Source organism: Dermacentor andersoni, chromosome 7 (genome assembly GCF_023375885.2).
Source record: "Dermacentor andersoni chromosome 7, qqDerAnde1_hic_scaffold, whole genome shotgun sequence".
Classification (NCBI taxonomy): Eukaryota; Metazoa; Arthropoda; class Arachnida; order Ixodida; family Ixodidae; genus Dermacentor; species Dermacentor andersoni.
In genome coordinates this window covers 156,616,833-156,637,665 of record NC_092820.1, presented here as the reverse complement: position 1 = coordinate 156,637,665, position 20,833 = coordinate 156,616,833, and the positions used below count along the sequence as shown (strand labels likewise).

At 44.3% G+C, this 20,833-nt stretch overlaps 1 protein-coding gene across 4 annotated transcripts in view; it reads right to left on the bottom strand.

The window, feature by feature from the left end:
* Window positions 1-20,833, bottom strand: part of LOC126533501 (HEAT repeat-containing protein 5B) — a 61,974-nt gene that overhangs the window by 25,454 nt on the left and 15,687 nt on the right. For 3 of the 4 annotated variants that reach the window (XM_055071936.1, XM_055071938.1, XM_055071937.2), the window contains exons 12-24: window positions 19,917-20,069; window positions 18,217-18,316; window positions 17,594-17,703; window positions 16,419-16,582; window positions 13,022-13,054; window positions 12,173-12,247; window positions 8,325-8,531; window positions 7,173-7,241; window positions 6,540-6,661; window positions 5,740-5,899; window positions 4,682-4,871; window positions 3,514-3,683; window positions 1,661-1,802 (exon numbers count right to left, since the gene is read on the bottom strand). In XM_055071936.1, coding sequence (XP_054927911.1) covers window positions 1,661-1,802; window positions 3,514-3,683; window positions 4,682-4,871; window positions 5,740-5,899; window positions 6,540-6,661; window positions 7,173-7,241; window positions 8,325-8,531; window positions 12,173-12,247; window positions 13,022-13,054; window positions 16,419-16,582; window positions 17,594-17,703; window positions 18,217-18,316; window positions 19,917-20,069 — 1,695 coding nt within the window. The remainder of the gene's footprint in view (window positions 1-1,660; window positions 1,803-3,513; window positions 3,684-4,681; window positions 4,872-5,739; window positions 5,900-6,539; window positions 6,662-7,172; window positions 7,242-8,324; window positions 8,532-12,172; window positions 12,248-13,021; window positions 13,055-16,418; window positions 16,583-17,593; window positions 17,704-18,216; window positions 18,317-19,916; window positions 20,070-20,833) is intronic. The other variant, XM_055071939.1, reaches the window with a different exon arrangement.

The window sequence follows — 20,833 nt, the reverse complement described above, 5'->3', positions numbered from 1 at the left end:
AGGGTTTTCAACAGATCCAAGGATCACTGCAAACCCTGTAGTTCATACCCTGCGTTCGGTGCACTATCTGTGCGGTGATCGCAGAGTAACCTTATAACATATGACGAAGTCAAAATCTGTTATCTTCAGAAAGGTTGAAAAGAAATGAGGAAGTGCCCAAGAAGAAGTATATTGCCAAAACTTTTTTTAAATGTAATAAAACTAAAGCACCTGATGCTTGCCTCAATGGAGAGGCTGCAATACAACACAAGAGAATCTTTAGCATTCTGGTTAAACAGGCAAAATATGTTATGTTGACAACAAAATCAAAGCTGTCTCTTTACATAAGCTAAGAATATTGGCATGAATTTAATATTGAGCCATTGTTACTAACACCAGGAGGGCTTGCGTAAAACCTCAGCTTGCAGCAGCTTCTGCTTCCCAGAGCCAGTGATCATGGTACACATTTAACACTTGGCTACGTACGCATGCCAGCAACCTTGTTGCTCTTACTGTGTCCCTTTAGGCTTTCTTGCAGTGTGGGCTATCTTTAGCTATTCATTACAAGATGCCTTTCACACAAAGGGACACGCACAAATGATGCCTTTGTTCATTGTCTCTTGAGTGCACTTCAGTTTCATACGTAGCAAGACCAACTTGCCTATTTTTCAGTCCTGTTACTTGTGACTTCATCAAAGAGGAAAAAAACAAATAACAGGATGGCAGATCTAACGAAGTTTGACGCAGGCAGACCAGCCAATCCCACTGATGCCTCTAGCTATTTGCATTCCCCCCCCGACCAAGGACTGTTACCGAGCAAGTTTATGTCATCAACACGATGAAGTTGTTAAGTCTAGCATTGATACTGCACACTTTTTGTATATTGTGCAATTTCTTTTGTCAGTTTTTGTGGTAGCTGATTGTGTGTCAACGAACCTAGCACTTAACCTTGTTCCTGCACATGAAGAGAGAAGTTCTCCCGACACATAAGGTTAGAACTGTTTCTCATATGCCAGTAAAATCCTTCAATGTTCCTTCGAATTCTTCTTTTTTTTTCAGTTCGAAGTTGTAGGTGCAGCAATCATGGGAATGTATAGATCATAATATTTTACTCTCATACCTACATTTGCAGGAAGCGTGCCTAATCTCGTCCCCTGTCACTACGACTCGCTCAGGGGCTGCGGTATTGTGATGGGGCAGCTGATGAAAAAGCTATCACGAGTTAACCCTGGCGGCAAGCGTGCGATAAGAACAGGCCGAGCGCTATCACAGCTGTTCATCCTGCCAGTTCTCGCAGCTGCAGCAAAATACGACAGCCACCTACAAGTGCTACAGATTATGGTCTATACCAGGGGTGGCCAGGCATGCAAGTTGCATACGCAAAGAGGTATAAAAAAAATAATGTTTGCCAGTCATGCAGCGATTGCTCAGTGTGCCTCCTCATTGTACTTGCCCATTCGCAAAGCCAGCACCTTGAAGTTTGGCTGCCTATGTGCGCGTCACTTCTAGAACATAAAGAAAGCTAGTCTTTAGAGGTAGATATATGAGGGAGAGGGGGCCACAGATGCCAGAGAGCTGCAAGCCACACTTGTACGTGCGAGGAGCCGCAGTTTGGCCACCCCTGGTTTATACAGCGAAGAGAAATGTTTTTTTCAGTGACTGAATGAAGAAGAAAACCCACCGGCACCACCATTGAGTGTGGCATTCTCCTTCGCCCAAGAGCTGGCATGCTCGCACACTTCTCGGGCCTCCCGCTGAGACAGCTGCCTCAGGCATGCTACGGCTGCCCTCCTCAGCAACAGGTGCGGGCAGTTGAGGGCACTCTGGGGAAGTGAAAGAATTTCGCTGCTCAGTTTAACACAAACTCCTTTAGACGTTCGCACTTTGCTGAAAAGAAATCGCAAATCGACAGAGCCATTCTTCACTTCTTTTAGTATCCCGAGTGAGAGCTTTGAAATTTGATAAAGAGAAGTGGCTGTCCCTGACACAAATATGGTTATTTTTAAAGCAACTGCAGCCTTTAAGTAGTCATGTAGCTTAAAGCAATACTAAAGGAAAATATTAGGTCAAGCTAGATTGAAAGATTAGGCTTCTGTGGTAATGAACTGATCATTCGTAGCAAGGACAGAGCTTTTGTAAGTGACAAGAATGATGAAAATGGAAAACCCCAGTCTTGCCACCTGTTGTGGACTGTGGTACCCCTCTCATGTGACGTCAGCAGTGGAGATTATGTCCACTTGTCCGTTTTTGTGCAGGCAGTTCAAATTGAGATGCAGTAACAGGACCTTCAGCGGCAAATTTCGATGCAACAAAGTACTAATACAGTTGAATGGCGATAATTCAAACTCGAAGAGGCCCGAAAATTTGTTCGAGTTGAATGAAGTTCGAATTAAAGGAAGCTTCTTGAATGGAGGACTTATGTGCAGCGCTGTGTTAGGCAGCGTGTGTGCACTGAACTAACAGATGAGTAACGAGTTCCAAATGGGGGGCTTCATGAAAGCGTGAAGCGTGCTGTTACAAAGCAGCACCTCAAGGCAAAATTTGCATACAACCCGCATCGCGAATTTGAAATTTTTGAAATTGTCAGTGTTCCAAAACACGGTACTTGCAATGGGAGATGGGAGCAGCAGCTGGTCCACAGCTGCCCTGCTGGGTCAGAGGCACTGCTGCACGAGTTCGCGCTGCTGAGAGCACGATCGCCAGCACAATACATTCAAAATTAACCACTGCAAATGCTTAGCACATTCAAATTACCGGGCCTTTCTGCACATTGAATTACACATAGTTTTGACAGGACCACAGTGTCAGCTCTAATAAACTGTGAGTTTGAATTAAGTGGGTTCTAATGAGATTTCAGTGTAGTATAATGAGCAAAAGCGAGAACAAGGTGAAAGCAGGAGCCAACGTTTCGACAAGCGGACTTGTCTTCTTCAAGGCCTTTCCCGTGTTTTCACTATAGTATAATGACACACAGAAAATGATGATAGGTAAAATAATAAATAATCTATTGATCTAGCTCAGTATTTTTCTTGAATGACCACTGCTCAAATGAAGGATTTTTTTTTTGGAACCATATTATAATTTTTGCAAGAACAAATGAGATGTAGCAATGTGGGTTCAAGAGCTTATGTAGGTCATATTGTAGGCCAATGAACACTTTTATCTTCATCACACAACTACTACTTATTTGTTGCACTTTGAAAATACAGACAAAGAGAACTACACAAGAGAGCAGGCACTCCATAACAAGTTGTTGCATCTTCTTAATTAAGCAAGAGAGAGAGAGAAAGTTACTTATACAAGTGGCCCTGAAACTTGATGCCAAGCTTGCACAAGCAGGCATTTATAGTAATGAAAATCGCTGTGCCTTCTGATTGCATCGCAGCTCCTTGATGAGCACAAATGTTCAAATTGAAGTTATTGCTATCTAATCCAACTTTGACCCTCAATTTATCTCCAGATATGTTGCAAGGTGTCCCAGTTGCCAGTGAGTTGACAACACATCGCAGTCATGACACATGGGAAAGCACCTACACAGAGCACAGGGACGAGAGACGACAGGTTGACGTGGCGAGGTGCAAACATGTGCAGCTGCTGCAGACAGGAAATGGCTTCAGTTTGCACCAATGCGTCGCCATGGTCCTGCATGATGCTGCAGGCGACCAGTAGGGAAGAACGAGCTGTGCTGATGGAGTTGGTGTTGCCTGCGTGCGGAAGGAGCACAGGGTCACCACCGAGTTAAATTCACCGAATTTCCGCCGAGTTGAACGCACAAGGCGTGGCACCCTTAAATGAGAGGGGTATGATACCAGGCATTCCATGGACGTTGCCTCCATCTGGACTTTTCGGATAACCATGAAAACGTTAAAATTGAGGTGCATTATAAAAAGAAAAGAAAAAAAAAAGAAAAGAAATGCAAGTGTAAATGACAGAATGGACATGATGGATGTCAAGCATGATTTTGTGGGGTACAGTTTTGTTCACCATACAACAAACCCCAATGGTAAATATTTGCTAGCAGAGATTTGCTCCGGGCAAACTAAACCTGAAAGGAATGGAGACCTCCACAACTCCTGTTACGAGAGTTCAACATTGTCGTAATGATGTTGCATCTGACAAATCTAATTTCATTATATTCGATATTTCTTATAATCACATAATTTCATTATATGCTGATATCAGAAGAAAAATTTTAGAAGTAATTTATTAGATATGATAATTATATCAATGTTCATTATATTGAGGTTTGACTGTATATGTTGAGAGATCAGTGCAGAACTAAACAGAGGAAGGCCAATACATTGACAGAAATGACAGAAACTTATATCTTATTTTCCAAAACAGGAGAAAACTCTAATTCTGATGTTTTATGAGCCAAAAACATGATATGATTATGAGGCATGCTGTAGCGGGGGGACTCCGGATTAATTTTCACCACCTGGGTTTCTTTATTGCGCACCCAATGCATGGGACATGGGCATTTTCGCATTTCACCATCGTAATATGGCCATCATGTCCGGGATATGACCCTGTGACCTCATGTTTAGCAGTGCCACGCCAAAGCCACTATGCCACCACGATGGCTCAAGTACAGGTGAAAATGAACTAATCAAGCCTAGACTGATGAACACCCACAGCACAAGTGAACGAAATGAAGTCAGACCAGGGGTCATCCCCGAGATAAATACGCCAGTGAACGCACCTTGCAGTTCGGGGCCTATCGTAGTGATCACAGCCGAGAGGCATTTCCCAATGCACTGGTGCACGTCAACATGAGTGGGTGGCATGCTGAGCAGAAGTTTGAGTGCCAGTGACAGCGTCGGCTCCACATAGCTGCGGAACATGGGCCCTCCGGAGTCCGCAATGAGGCCCAGGGCATGCAATGCCCAGACCTGCAAACACGTGTGATGGTCCAATACTCCAACCAAAGAAACAGCTTAGGCTAGATGCTATGTCACAATACTAAAGCTTTGCTAGTTTCCAACTGCTTTATTTCAATGTCTGTGCACCACACATTGTATGTGGTGGACAGACGTGAAATCACTTAACATGGCACCAAGTGCATGAACATTCAAGAAAAGGGCTCCTTTGTAGATAATAATACAAAAACAGTGCTCGCACATTCATCACCCGAGTTGAGTATGACCTTTGCCACTCTAATTATCTTGCGTGTTAGTTGCTCTTGGTGTACTGTCACTGGCAGTTCATCAATGTTGTGGCTGCAAATTTAGAGAGTGCCTACTACATGACATAATTGGACTGGTAAAGATATACTAACTTTACGTGACAAATGTGTAAGTACTGCGTTCATATCACTGCTATTTACCAAGGAACTGACCTTGAATTTTCATGCCTGAGTGTCACCTTCAGTGTGATGTCATGGAATATATGTCACTATGTGCAGCATGTCTAATATAAAAAAGTGTACAAAGATCAAAATGATGACTGTGGAGCAAGTGCCTGAGTGTGGATATAGTGCCACATGTTGTCATCCTATGTCTGTATCTCCGCTGCACTACTCAGCTGGCGATGCACAATGTGTTATGTGCACCAGCACCAGACAACAGAACCAACGAGTTGCAGACCAGTCGATTCACATTTAAATTTCAGTCAGAGGTGAATATATGTAGTGTGCACAGCCATCTGCGAGCACGGTATGCATTTAGAAACACTAGAGAAGTTGGTTATGGTACATAACGTTGATGTTGCATGGAGGCAAGGCCAGAATGCAAAGGTGCAAGAGATGCTACAAAGCCCTACCTGAACCACGGGGGCATTCATGTCCTGCGCCAAAGCAAGCAGGATGCTGACGCTCGTGTTGAGATGCTGGCCAGAGCCCATGCCGCCGACGTAGCGGTGCAGGCAGCCAAGTGCCAGGGAGTGACCCGTGCGTGACACAGCGTCTCGGGCAGTCTTGAGCCTGCAGCATGAGCCCTTCTCTCTTCATCGTACTGGCAGAATTGCAGTGCCCAGAACGCCACATAATGTCAGAACTCTCGTAGACTAACGTGTTTGCTCGTGTGAGGCACGCACTTACTTATTTTTTTTTCTAATTTTTTACAGGGTGTAAAGCTCGCACGAGGCAGGCTTATGGCTGCTTCAACAGCACTACACCCTGTGTCTCACTGCACTCAAGGTTTTTCACTGAAGCCTCTAACTGCATTCAGACTGCTATGCACGACAACGCAACCAGTGGCGACCCACTATCAACACTTCTTTTTCTTTTTAATTTGAATGTTTCAATGTCCTCCTAAAGCTGGTCTTCCTCTGTGCCACCCTAAACTTCAAATCAGTACCTTCAAATCACAAGGGTGCAGTGTTTCTAGCAGTAATAATAAGTGTCATCATGCAAGAAGAAAGCAGTAATGTAGATAATAACAAGAGTTAACAGTTCTTTATTCAACATGAGCAGATGTTAGGGGTACAGACGAAAAGCAAAAGTAAATGGCTGGCGGGTCAGCACCCCCTATGGCAAATGGTGCCGGCTCAACACGACTCGTTTCGTGTTCACAGCTGCTCTCTGTGAAACGGGCCCTTGGCTAACTGCCCTCTGCACTGACCTGTCAAAGCTGTCCTGAGCCATCTCGGCCACGAAGCGGCCATCCCCGACCACTTGGGCCATGCGTCCCAGAGCTTCTCCAGCAGCACAGCGTAGAATTGGATTTGGATGGCTCAGAGCGCCCTGCAGCGAGACCAGAGCAGCCAACGCATCACTCTTAGCAACAACTGCAGGACAAGCGAACTCGGATCCTCCTTTTCTACAAGAACAATGAATTTCTGGGATTATAAGAATTGAAAGCTCTGAAAAAAAGAAAGGCTAAGGGTTTTTAACTTTCACATGCATGAGAGAGAATTCTCTGATTTCTGTAATCCTGCACTAAGTCACTTATTCTGATCATATGCAAACATTGCAGTGAATTTTTTGACCAGACTATGTTCCTAAGCAAATCACTGTGTACTTTCCTCATTTTATTTGCACCATTCACAAATGTAAGCTCTACTACTTTTTCTTCTCCTTCAAGCTGGTGCAAACCATTTTGTTAAGTTTTATAATGATGCTTAGAAAACAAATTGAAGGTTAGCAGCATGGCATTGGAAAAAAAAAAGAAAATTAAGATACATTTTTTATTGCCCAGTTCTCAAAAGTACTGTGTTATGAAAGCAGCGTCTGTCACCACTTAGTTTCAGCTTACATGGATAAGTCCAACTGCTGCCTTGCGAACGTCTTCACCACCAAGCGATGTCTTTGCTTCGGCCAGTGCCTGCACAGGTTTGCCAAAATGACTGTGTAGTACTAGCATCGTGGGACCATGTGAGAAAAAACAAGAACATTTCATGAGAAACCACATTTATTGATTGATTGACTGGCTGATTGACTGATTCACTGAATAAATGTTTCATTTATTGGATGGCTGTTTAGTCTAATACAAGTAATCGGGAAGGGGAAAAGTAACTGTCATAATTGTGCTTGACAACATTTTCATCAAGCCACTTTGCACGTCTCCTCAGAGATGGCACCACCAATCTACCATGTTGTTTGGCTTCTATTTGTGCTACGCTTATACTGAATAGTATTGCATGCAACAAAGGAGTCCCCAGTGTAATGTGCTCTTCTGGTTAGGCTTCCATGTTGTTTGTACTCAAGTTTTGTACAGGGTGTCTATATGAGCAGGCTCTTTTCCATTAGTACCATGCTTATTTATGTACTTAAAAATATCTTACAAGGCCCCTATATAAGGCATGAGTAGGGGGGGCTTTGTACAAGTCCTACAAACAAAAGTAATTTAAGAAGATTACACAAAATGCATGTATAAGGAAGCAGAAATTGAAACGGAGCGAAAAACTAGGAGCAACACCCGCAATTTATGCAGTACTTGCAGTACTTGTCCCCATTTAGTCCAGAATAAATTAGAGCTGTTTATCTTCCGCGGCAATGTCGGGCTATTTTCCAAGTGGAAGGCAGAATGGTACAGTCCGTCGTCCAAATGGCAAAACTGTCACACATTCCGCATTGTTAGAGCGAGCATTTCGTATTCCTTGGATGGACAATGCCCCACTCCCTTCCCCGGCGAAATCTATGTTTTTCATTCAGAAACATGTACTCAAGATTTATTCTCCGTGAAACAGGTGGATATTTGATGCACAGATGTTATTCAACAAAATTCACAGTGAAACGAGCATAAATGAGCGGGCTGTGACACCGGATGAGCCATCTATATTGAGCGAGGCTTCATCATCAACACAAGATGCGATATGTTGCTAACAGCTGGATAATTAGCTGTCAAAGGCCATATGCAGGCTATTCCTAGTAAAATCAGAGAGCGTATGTGTAGTGGCATACGGACCTTGAGTGCACTCAGCAGCGCAGTGAAGATGTTGATCTGGACGGCCTCCTGGCGGGTGGCCTTGCTGTGGCGCACACACTCAGAGAAGTGGTCCAGCATCTGCAGACGATGCTTGAACGCCACGTGGGGGAACACCAACCCGTACAAGACCACCGACATGTCGATCACTGCCACTCCCAAGGGAAGCGGGCCCGGCAAAGCATCACCCTGTGCGACCAACCCCTATGTCACCTCTCCAGGAGTAGCCCCTATGTCATCTTTCTCTCACTATTCATTTCTCTATTCCCGAGCAGTGAAGGTAGGCAGGAGGTATGCAACTATATACACGTTCACGTCCGAAGGGACCATGAAGTAACACAGCCTTTAAATGAAGCCTGTGTTACTTAAATGTTTCAAGAGAGCCTGGATGGCTTGCTTCATTGATATCATGTCTGACCAAATGCCTAGCAATACTTTTTCACTCAATGGCTTGTTGGTAAGTGATGTTAACAAAGGGGTCAAGCAGCAAGTATGTGTTCCACTGTCTCCAGTGCTCTGCACGTATCGCAGCCTGATGAGCCACTGTGTTGGATCGAGGGCAGCAAGTAGTGCACATAGTAGTGGCTATACCTGGTACTTGAGAAAGAGAGAGAGAGAGAAAGAAAAGAGCTGACACATCGTTGGGCGGAGCATTACGCATGTTTGTGAAGGGTTATGGCTTGCAGGATGCCAGGAATAACAGAAAGGCCAGGAATGACTTAAAGAGAGCAACGAGCTGGTTTTGGTTTTTCATGACACTGGTGGTTCAGATGCGGTGCCTTTCACACTCTAAACATTCTGCAACTTCCTACTTCGTTAGAGAGGTGTTACGTGGCTGATGTGGTGGTCAATAAAAAGAAGTGTTAAGGCAGGCTCGATCGGTGGGTTATGCCTCTGAAACGGCAATTAAAAAAATAAATATTTTGGGGTTTTGCATGCCAAAACCACAATATGATTATATGCCGTAGAGAGAGGGGAGGTGCTCCAGGTTGATCTTGACCACCTGGGGTTATTTAACGTGTATCCAATGCACCATACACGGGCGATATTGCATTTCACCTCCATCGAAATGTGGCTGCCGAGGCCGGGATTTGATCCCGCGCCCTGAGGCTCAGCAGTGCCAATGTCACAGCCACTGTGCCGCCATGGCAGGTTGAAATGGCAATTCAGTTATCGTTACACAAAGCTAACGTATGGCATGTCAGAAGGTGACTTGGTGGTGAGAGGTGGTTATTGACATCACCTTCAGAATCCCAAGGCAGCAAATACCTAGGTACCAGGCTTTACAATAAAATATAAACAATGGCTGTTCTACTCAACCCATACTCCTTTAGCAATTATCCATATTATTTCTCCCCTTTAACCTGAACCGATATTATTACTGCCTGCCCAACATTTACTGTAGTTTATGGTGTACTCAAAGAGATTCACCATAGCCTCTGAAGCTTCAACTGCATGTAGTGTGCCGATGTTATTCAGCTATTTGGAGTTAATGAAGAGCTGCCTGAAATAATATTGACATGGGTCACCTGCTTGCGAAAACAAAGTGACAAACATTTCACACTTGAGGGAGTGAACAAGACTTGTTTTTAAAGGGACACTGAAGGCAAATATTAAGTCAAGCTAAAGTGATAGATTAGTGCTCGAGAATCTCTAAGGCATCAATATTATCATGAACAGAGCCTTAATAATCGAGAAATTGAGGTAAATGCAGGACATGATTATAGACTCCCCAGAGACGTTCAAGTACTTGCCCGGTGACAAAAGCACTCCTCAATTAAATTGTGCCACTAGTACTCAACCATTCGTTGCAGAAAACATCATTATATTGTATTATAAGACGAAATAAAATTTTATTTTTACAAAAAAGAACTCAATGAAATTACCCTTGGCAACGGCGTGGGCAGTAGAAAGGTTCCGTTTTCGCTAGACTCCGCGCTGCCGCGCTTTTGCGTTTCAGTAGTTCCGTTATCGCATAGTGCTGCGCTGGTCTTGCTGGCTCACTAAACTCGCACAAACTGCGAGTAGCAGAGAATTCAACTTCCATGTGATGTTGCGGGATGCCCAAACGGTCCACACCACTTGACCAAAACGCAGTTGCAGCGGCGAGCCCACCATTCTGTCGTGGCTCGGTATCGCCGTCTGTCGGAGGCTGTTTTACTCACTGATGGCAGCAAAGGGTGGTGATGGCATATGCAACGTCACCATGCAACAGTTACGTGGCGGAGATTTGAATTTCAAAAAAAGGTATTTGGACCCTTCAGATGCAATCTTCTCATAAACTAAGTCTCTTCTTGGCACAAAGCAAGCATTGCGAGGTTTCTGGAATGGCATTTAAACAGTCCACGTTACTTTAGTATTTGCCTTTAGTGTCCCTTTAACATTTAATGCAATTCACTTACAGCTGACTCGTGATTTACAAGAATAAGTCTTAAACATTGGCTCCCCCGATGTGTTTTCAATGCATTTTTATTTTTAAAACTGATCAATTCAAAGAGGACTTTCAGTTCAGTCCAACTTTTTGAATTCCTTGGACAGACAGGCACAGTCAAAAACGATTCATGAGCGTACATTCATAATGTACTAGTAGCCAAAGTGTGCCCACATTCACTACTCAAGTTGCTGGAGATGTTTTGCTGTTGCCACTGCGAGCAGGTACTTCCAGCACAGTCATGTGTTTCTGGCTCTGACATATTGGATATGCAAGCATATTCCCTCTACCGTGGAAACCAGCCATGGCCAGCTACCTCCAATGTTTTATGGGCACAACTCAGACCTCTTATAACATAGCCGCTTATAGTGCAGGACCAGATATAACGTGGTGCTTTCCGACTCCCTCTTACCCTTCCAAAGAAATTAGTGTATACACATAATGCATTCCAGTGATAGTGCAGCCGCGCATGACAAGACACTGGTTATAATGTGGGTGCTGGAAAATCTCGCCAGAAAGCAAGGCAGTGGGCATGTTTCTCAAGGGGATGCGCTGGTAGTGGACGGGAGAGCGACTAGGGCAATCCAGAGCAAGCAGAGGACACGTGGAGCAAACGAAAAAAGACAAAAAAAGAAAATTAACAATACAGTGTGCCTGCCTGCCTGCCTCGGCGACAGCGCACTCTACCAGAATGTATGGACTCTGTATGTTACGCAGTACAAGGTGCTTTGCAGAAGTGGACGCGTGGAAGTTGCCTAGCCGATGAGGAAGGCTCTTCTCATGGCCTCTGAGATCAAGCTTATGCACATGGACCAATCTCAGAGGCCATGCCCTGCTGTGGCCGCTTGTAGGCAGCATGCACTCAGCGCCAAACTCCGAACCGGATGTCTGTGCGTTGTCACTCTTTGGTTTATTTAGTTTGTGTGCAGAAAGCGAGTACTTTTTCTCTATTGCATTCTTTTTCCATGTTCAACTGCTTCATGCGACAACCGTCTGTAAAGGCTAGTTCTCGGGTTGTAAACTTTCACCGTTCACAAATTAAAAAGCACGCAAACATCCCAGTCGCATGCTTCGATTGTCAGATACACACGGCCTGCTTGGTTTACATGTATTGACCATGCCGCTGGCTTTGAAGATGTTATTTTGTTTATGGTGCAGCACCACTTGTAATGCGGATATTCGCGACTCCGTCAACTTGCGTTATAAGCCATCTACGCGGTATATCTGCTGGTATATTGGCCCATAACTCTGTTTTCATGAAATATTATTAACCAGTTTTAGATGCTAATTTAAATAAAGGCCCCAGAAGTTTGAATTAATATGAGTCAACTGTAAATGAATGCATTCATGTCACCACATCATAAGAACTTCTGCATGCAGTGGTGGGTGAAGAGTGTACCTTGTTAAGCGACCTATACAGTGCAGTGGTGTCATGCTCCAAAGCCCCTGATCCCGAAGCACTATTCGGCTGCAACTGCAAGGTAAAAACACAAGAGGTGAGCTGGGAATCAGAAAATTAAGGCAAGAAAAGGAAACTACTCGCACATGCATCTTTGCCTCATCCGGCAGTGCAGTAACTGTGCCTTCTGACAACTTATCATGTAACATCACAGACAGATAAAAAGAACGCAGGAACTAACACTCCAAATAATACCGCAAAGATATATAACCTAGTAATCTGTTCCTATTGGAACTAAAAGGAGAAACCAACTGTCATCAGACATTAACCGCAACAAAGCAGAAAGACACTGTGATAAGCATCCAAGAAACAATGATAAAACATCAGCACATACCACATTTACACATTTGGCGAAATGCTACAGGCTAAATGGTCCAACAGCGATAACAACAAAACGCACTGACATTTAGCTCAAGTTGCAGGATGCACAGTAGAATGAGGAGCTGCACTTAGATTTTAAAAAAAGAAGAAAAAAAAAGAAACACATGAATGCGCATGACACCAGGCCATGAGAAAACAACCAAGCGCTTTCTCAGTTAATTATGGTTATCGCAAAGCAGCAGCATCATTCGCTGCTGTCAGGAGGCACAGGGCGAACAACAAAATGCATTTCTACAACAAGGTTTGTGACGTTATGTGCAAAAAAGCCTGTTCAGCATGCATGGCACATGCAACAACAACAACACAGCATCCACGTCGCTTGCGCAATGCAGGGAACCACATGCTGTCCCAGTGGCCCGGACGGCGACTAGCAGGGGCACGCCTGGCGAGCAATCGGCCAATACTCACAAAGGACTTGTCCGACTTCCTGTGGGGTTCCATCTACAAAGTTTTATTCAATTGGTCAAACTCTTCCCAGTGGTATTAGCGTTACTCACAACATATGTACCTGCTCAACACAGCTGTTTGCCTCCTGGTGTCACATGATTCAGCTTAGCAAGTTTAGGTAAGCAGTACAGATCTTTACAAACTACAGTGGAACCTCGATTACACGACTTTCTTGGGGCCATGTGGAAACATTGTATAATCCAAGCCACAAAAATTATATCTGTGATACATAGTTCTGTGTGACAGAGTTGCAAGGACCTTCGATTTTAATTTATAGGCTGATACCCTGCAGCACTCAGAAACCAATAGAGGCAAAAAGAAGCAAATGCGAAAAGAATGCAGCAGTGCAGTTGTCGATCACACTTTATTGGAGGGATTGAGCGTACCGTGCACGGCGATCAGTGCCTCCCAGCATGACAAAATGTTTTCTTTTGTCACCTACAGACATATTTGATACAATCTGCATGCCTTCTGGTAGCTAATCGGTTCGATTTCTGCACATGCTATCGCATTTTCCACAAGCGTTGAGGCAGTATTCCTGGGTGATCATTTTCAGAGGTGGTTTCACTTTCGCGAGACTGGGAACTGACACTGTGTGAAGATAGCGAGCTTGGCACAGTACTAAAAACGCTGTCGGCCGTATACATGGACGAATTCGGTGACAGGAGCCGGTATTGCCGAGAGAAAACGTCAAGAGTGAGAAAGTGCGATGAGACAGCAAAGGCGCTGCTGAGAAGACACGTGGAGGAGCCTGGGTGGGCAGTCAACATAAAAAATGATGAGAGAGAGAAAGCGCAATCAGATGTAAACGAATGGACAAAGGCAAGTGGCAGTTGAGCAATGTGAAGAGAGGGAAGGGAAATGAACAATGAGAGGGCAGGAAATGAAACGGAAGGAAAAAGAAAGACTAAGAGGGAACCCGGAAAGCAGTCGGAACTTTCTGCATGCGAAGGTGCGCTTTTCTCCTCTAGACGGAGGGAATGGTGACACTAGGAAGCTGCTTGAGGCTTGAGGCACTTCTCATGTGTCTGTTGTTGGGTTCGCTGCATTGCGCGGGTCGTCACATGCCTACAGTAAGCGACGGGACATATGTAACCTCACATAATAGTCAAGGTTTTTAATGGATTATCTCTATGAGGAGTTTGTCGGGACTGCACTGATCCATCATAAGAAGTGGGATGTCGTAAAATCATGGGACGCGTAATCAGGGTTCCACTGTAGTTGGAGGCAACAGTGCAGTTTTAAGAGTACAAACTTGTCGGCCTATGGATACCAAGTAGTCGACAATCATAGTCACTCAAATTCTTTGTCTGCAGGATACAGCACCTCATGTTTGCTGTTTGCACTTTACTTACGGGTACAGCAGGTGAAGTCGAAGAGTAAACATTCTGAAAAGTAATCATCTAGCTTAGTCATCTCTCTTCAGAATTATTTACCAGCTTCAAACATTTTTTCTCCTGAAATTGCTTTATGCATCTGGTGCTCACAAACAGTTCTCTAAAAATCACATTTGCAAAAGTCTTTTTTTTTTTTAAAGTTCCACGTATATTTAAATTCTAAACATGTAATTCTTGTGTGTACAGTATGGCAAAAGTTACGAGGATACTTCACAACTGACACGACGTGGCAAACGGCCTTGTTACAAGATGCATGTCATGTGCCGAAGTTAAGGTACACTGTTCCACTGAGACAACTGAACAGTGTCCCCGACCACTGTATCTCTCAATGTTTGACACTTTGTAGCAAAACAAAGTTCTGCAGAGACCCTAGCACGAAGCCTAATAATAGCATGCCCATTTTTTTGCGTGGTAGCGTAAAAACTTTTGACAAGATTGTGCCATGCATCATGTGCACAAGCGCCTGTGAAGTTAAGAACAAGGTGCGTCACTGAATATGTGAACTTAAACTGCAATTCACAACAAATAAATTACATGAGAAAGCCAGAAAAAAAAGTAGGGGTATAAACAAGTGCAGGACAAGCAGGTCAATACAGTCAACCTCCGATTTTTTGGACACCCTAGGGGCCACAAGAACGCATGCCTTTTACCACCCCTAAGGGCTCAAATCACCACAGGGACATCTGACATAGATATAAAGGCCTGCCACTACGCTTCTTATGCGTGTCGGTGCTTTTAACATAACGGGAGATGGCAGACACAAGTGTGCATAATTAAGGGCCACATACTGTGCCCCGTGACGGCGGCCCCCTTCAACTTTTGATATGCTTCACCGCAATACTTCGCGTATGCTTCACTGCGTAACTCCGCTGTGTTGCGGCGAAGCTGACTTTAGGGAACCGGCATTGCGCAACGCTTGACCCTTGCCGCGTTTTCTGCAACTTGAAGAAATCGGCGAGGACGACAAAGGCGGAGTCGGCGCCGTTACTGACAGTGGCGAATTCTTTCAATGAAAAACAAAAGCTTGGTAGCGAACGTCGAAGCAGCTGGGCGTAGCTTTGCTGCTGATGTGGCAAGAGGATCTGCATGTGGGAGTGTTGGTTCGATGCTGCGAGATAATCAAAACGGCGGCGGTGGTGGTTTCGATTAATGCCGTTTCGAACCTGCGGTCACGGCAAAGAGTGCGGAATATCGGACGGCGAAGGGTTTCAGCATCCAAAATTTCACATGTTCTTATACATTGACCCTATGGGGTACATGGCTGTGCTGCAAAGGCGTCCAAATTATCGGGCATGTCCGAAAAACCGGGCGGCTGTACTAAGTTGAATGAATTGGCGAGAAATCTGTCAACAATGAGCCAGCAGCAAATGAATGGGTAAGTAAATAGTGAAGCCCTAGTGGTGGCAAAATGTGTATGCAGTCAAAGGAACACACGAACAGGAAGAGCAAACATTAAACATGAACAGGGAGGGAGACAAGGTAAACTTTTAGACCCTGTTCTCAAGAAGCTCAGCTAATATCTGTTATTGTTTTTGTTTCAATTTGAGTTAATTTTGCCAGACCCTCCCAACCGTTCTGGACCTGGACTTGCCCAATAACGTGCTGTCACTCACAGAAGCTGGCAAACCTGCTGGAACATTCCGAGGTTCCTAGGAAGCCAGAAACATTGGGATGTTGGCTGTACACCACTGAGTGTTCAATATGACTTAGTTAACTGCTTTTCTCTACCGTGATTGGTCAAATGCTAAACCACCGTGTGTGGGAGCTAGGCTGATTCCAGTATCTTTCCCAAGCAATCAAAAGTGCCGTTGAATGCTGCCGGACACTTGGTGCATTAACACATGCGCAGAAGCTCTGCCCCAGTACCTTCTCCTTCATTGCCACAAAAAGTCTTCCACGAGTATAGTTATAACGCAAGAGCCTATTCCAACAGTCAGCCCTTCTAAGGGATGTCGTCCCACCTGGTCCTCGATGGCCTTGTGGTCAGTCTCCTGGAGCCAGGAGCCCAAGATGACGCTGTCGTCTGAGTGGCACAGGCTGCGCAGCAGTGACGTCGTCGTGTTGGCCTGGTTCTCTGTCAACGTGAACTCGGCCACCAGCAGCCGCAGCAGGTTGTTGTAGCTGCCTGCAAGTGGGACACGACTGGCTGGACAAGCCGCCAAACTGGACGACGACATGGCAAAACGGAAGCGGAACACCCACCGAAGATGTCTTTGTTCGTGACACAAAAAGACGCTTGTGAGTTTAGTAAAAAAAAGACGCTTTGTGTTACAAAAGACACTTTGTGAGTTTAGTAAAAAAAAAAAAAGAAGACTTCCACATGGAAGCTGAGAGATCCCTCGATAGTTGTTCACAACGCAATTTTGATGGGTATGCTGATTTTACTTTCTAACCTGAATACGTCATCCGCAACAGCACTTCGGTTGTTGCCGAAGTTGTCAACTGGACAACATCCCAAAGTAAATGCAAGATGCCAAACGAAACTGTGTTGCTGACACATGTTAGAGGATGCTCTGCGAGTTTAGCGAAAATGGCTTGCATATGGAAGCTAAACTATCCTTGAACATTTGTTAACGAAACAATTTTCATTAATATGCCACTCTTATTTTGACCTGATTGCATCATTTGCAACAACACTTCTGTTGTGCCAGTTGCGTGTTGTATTAATCAACTTTCAGCGATTTTATGGTGTCAATGGCCAACAAGATGCCATCCTCTCCACCAGCCCATAGATCAGGTTGAGCTTCCTTCCTTGAGAGATTAGGGGAGACTATTCTATATATAATCCTACGGCACAAGACACATTACTCAATGCTTTCCATGAAGAGGTTGAGGGTTTCTTTGTTTTAAGACAGGTCATGTGAAAAATGCCATATCCGTACAGCAGGCTGATCATTAGCATCTGTGATTGTGTCACTTGATCAGACCAGAAGCATTACCCTCATCTTTACATGTGCTTTGTACCATATTGCTTTTATGGCCTCACTCAGGCCAAACACTGCTGGTTTGATTGATATAGCACTGAATAAATGCATAATCAGACAAATTAATGAATGTATGAAGCACAGACAAGGCGACCATGCAAATGTGTCCAAGTTGTATGGGCAGCAACGGGCAGAAAGGTCGACATGCTCACTTTCGTATGACTGTGCTGGTAGCAAGGACATGGTCTCGTAGAGGCGCAGTCGCACCATGGCGGCACTGGCCTTCAAGTGCTGGCCATATGACTTGATTGTGGGGCCAATCCTAAGCCAAGTGCAAGACAGAACACAAGATGGAAGTCCCATAATTATTTCAATAAGACTTGTCTAGTTCACCCACTCTGCCACAAGCTATTGCGTTTAATGGTCTTCTTGACATTATTACAAACATTGCTGATTCCGAGATGTTTATAAACCAATTATGTAGTTTGCTTTCTTAGTTTTCCCTAGTCCCTACATTTTCTTTCATTCCTCTTGCCTGCATTGTATGCAGTGCACCTGACCGATGAGGTGATACTTTTTTTTATGATGAATATGTTTAGGCTGAAAACACTGACACGATGATGATCTCTTCTTAGTTATTATTTTTAAAATTTTACTTTGAATTTGGTTGCCCAGAACCTAAACGAGTAAAATGTTTCAATGGTTCGTTGTTCCTTAACACATTCATTCCAGGACTGCCTCACTAGCATAACAATGACTTAACTACTGCACAACGTGCAGCTAGACAAGTCAGCCCCACGCAACGGACAAAAATGACTTTCACGTCATGTCTTACCCGGATAGCATGAGCAATGCAGACTCGACAGGAGACAATATTCTTCGCACAATGTCATCAGAAGCCAGCTCCTTACAATGTCTCAGGAAGCTTGCCATAGCTTGCAGGATGAAAAAGAAAGAATGGTTGCATTGAAATGAATAAAGAAAAGGAACTACAGTAAAGCCTTGGCTAAGTCGGATCTCATTGAACAGAAAAATAAAGAAGAAAAGCGGACGAATTATCACAGTGTCAAATTACTGAGGGTATCTGAAAACACTAAAGAAATGCTTGCTACCCCAATCCACCTTCATTTAATGAATAAATTCACAATCCTTGCTTCTGGTTCACATAGAATTAGTGAAGTGGCAGTTCTCAACACTTCGTCACTGATCAGTGCTTGCAGTGGCGAGGGCCTCACGACTTCCTTAGCAGCGCAGCGCGTTTGGCGGCGGCGCAAGACCCAAGTCTTCATTCGTGTAGACGTGCTTTTCACTAATGTGCACACACCCTGATTATTTTTTTGGAAGTGAGCTGGTTGGCAACAGATTGTCCATCCATCGCGATGTTGCCGCGGGTTTGATGGCAGAGTGCGTGCCATGGTAGTATTGGCACATGCACGAGGTGAACTTCGTGTCACGTGCAGCGGTGAATGTATAAATGCACAAATACACATGAAGAGTTCAGGGAAGAGTGCTACCCGCCGTGGTTGCTCATTGGCTATGGTGTTGGGCTGCTGAGCACGAGGTCGCGGGATCTAATCCCGGCCATGGCGGCCGCATTTCGATGGGAGCGAAATGCGAAAACACCCGTGTACTTAGATTTGGGTGCACGTTAAAGAACCCCAGGTGGTCGAAATTTCCGTAGCCCTCCACTATGCCGTGCCTAATAATCAGAAAGTGGTTTTGGCATGTAAAACCCTATAATTTAATGTTTAGGGAAGAGTGCTGCTTTTGCATTTTTGCATAGCACAATTGGGGTGCTCTGCGCTCCGAGAGTTGCCCGAATTAACCGGTGTGCAGCCAAATACATTCGAATTAACAAGAGTTTGATGTCACTAAATAATGCATACGCCTGCTGGGACCAAAGGGCAAGTTCGAATTATTCTATTTTGCCAAGTTAACGAAGGTCGAAGTAATGATATTTTACTGTACTACACACCGAGGTCGACCACTCAGCGAGAAAGTTGGTAAGTTTAATTAGTTCTTTGGAGCTCTAGTGACATTATTTTTAGTGATCTGAATAGCCAGTAAATTGTGCAGGTAAAATTTCTCCAGACACTCTGCCTAAGTTCAATGCCACATCCCCATTTCATATCCAAAGAGAGCATAAAACACATTTAAGAGCTTATTAGTGAGCCATCTGGGTGCATGAAAGCTGCTCTCCAGGCAAAGCACAATTTTGAGATCTGATACCATATATCAAAAAAAGAAAAAAGAAGAAAAAGAAAAGAAAAGATCGGACTTATTTTTTCCTTTTCACATTCTGACCATTGACTCGCCAATGTAGAAGGTAATTCAATGCTATAGAATAAAAAATAATAAGAACGATATCTGGGAACAACGGAAACCTAAAGACAAACTTCTGAGCAAGTGATCATCATCGCTTAGCAACTCCTTGCTAAAAGATGGAGTGCTTTGGGGCTACGATTGGTGACTGTTAAAAAAAGTAAAATCTTACAAACACTGCTACACGCGTGCCAAAAGAGAATTCCCACTTACCACTTAGTGCCCCCGAACGCCCTTCAAGGGTCACCTGCCAGGTGAACGCATCCCCCCGCACTTTCTCGGACTCGAGCTCCTTGGTGGAACGGGGAAAGCAGTTCTTCCACAGCAGCAGCATTCGTGGCAGCAGACTGCGCACCACGGGCGGGCCTGGACACCGAACAAGAGCGACAGCTCGCAAATTAAAGGAACACTGGCATGTACTTTCAAAGTCGCATATACTCTACTACATGCTTATCGCACGTAAATTATGGCACTTAGTGAATGTGAAGATTGGGAAACTTCTGAGATAGCTTAATTTGATAATAAAGTTGGTGTCTAAGCACCTCACCAGGTGTCACTGACGTCTTGACAGAGAGCAAGATTTGTTAACATCGTGTAGCAATAAGGCTAGGTACGATGATGTTGCTCATATAAAAAATACAATGAGTGTGCCCCACGTATCTTTTTTCTGGGTGCGCTCACGTGCAGATTTAAACAAATGAGTATATCATGATGTCATGATGTACCCACCACCTAGCACAGAAATTGAACCTAGTTCATAAAAACAAGACTATCAGAGTAAATTATTTAGTGTACTATGACGCTCGCCAGTGTTCTTTTTTTCTTATAGGGCTGTAAAACTTGGACCTCAATTTGAAGCAAAAAGAAAAAGAAAAAAAAAGAAAGAAAAAAGGAGAAGGAGAAGCCGGAAATGTCATGCTGGTCAAAGAGTATTACAACCACCAGTAGTACAACAGAGTGAATGACATGCTGACAGCATCATAGAAATCAAGCCTTACACAGAAACCTGTACTTTTTCCTCACGTATAAGTAGCAATATTTATTCTGGGCCCATCATGTAACATGTGTGACATAGATGGAGAATTTTTCAATGGTTAATGCAAGAAATGACGACACACAGTGAAGGTGCA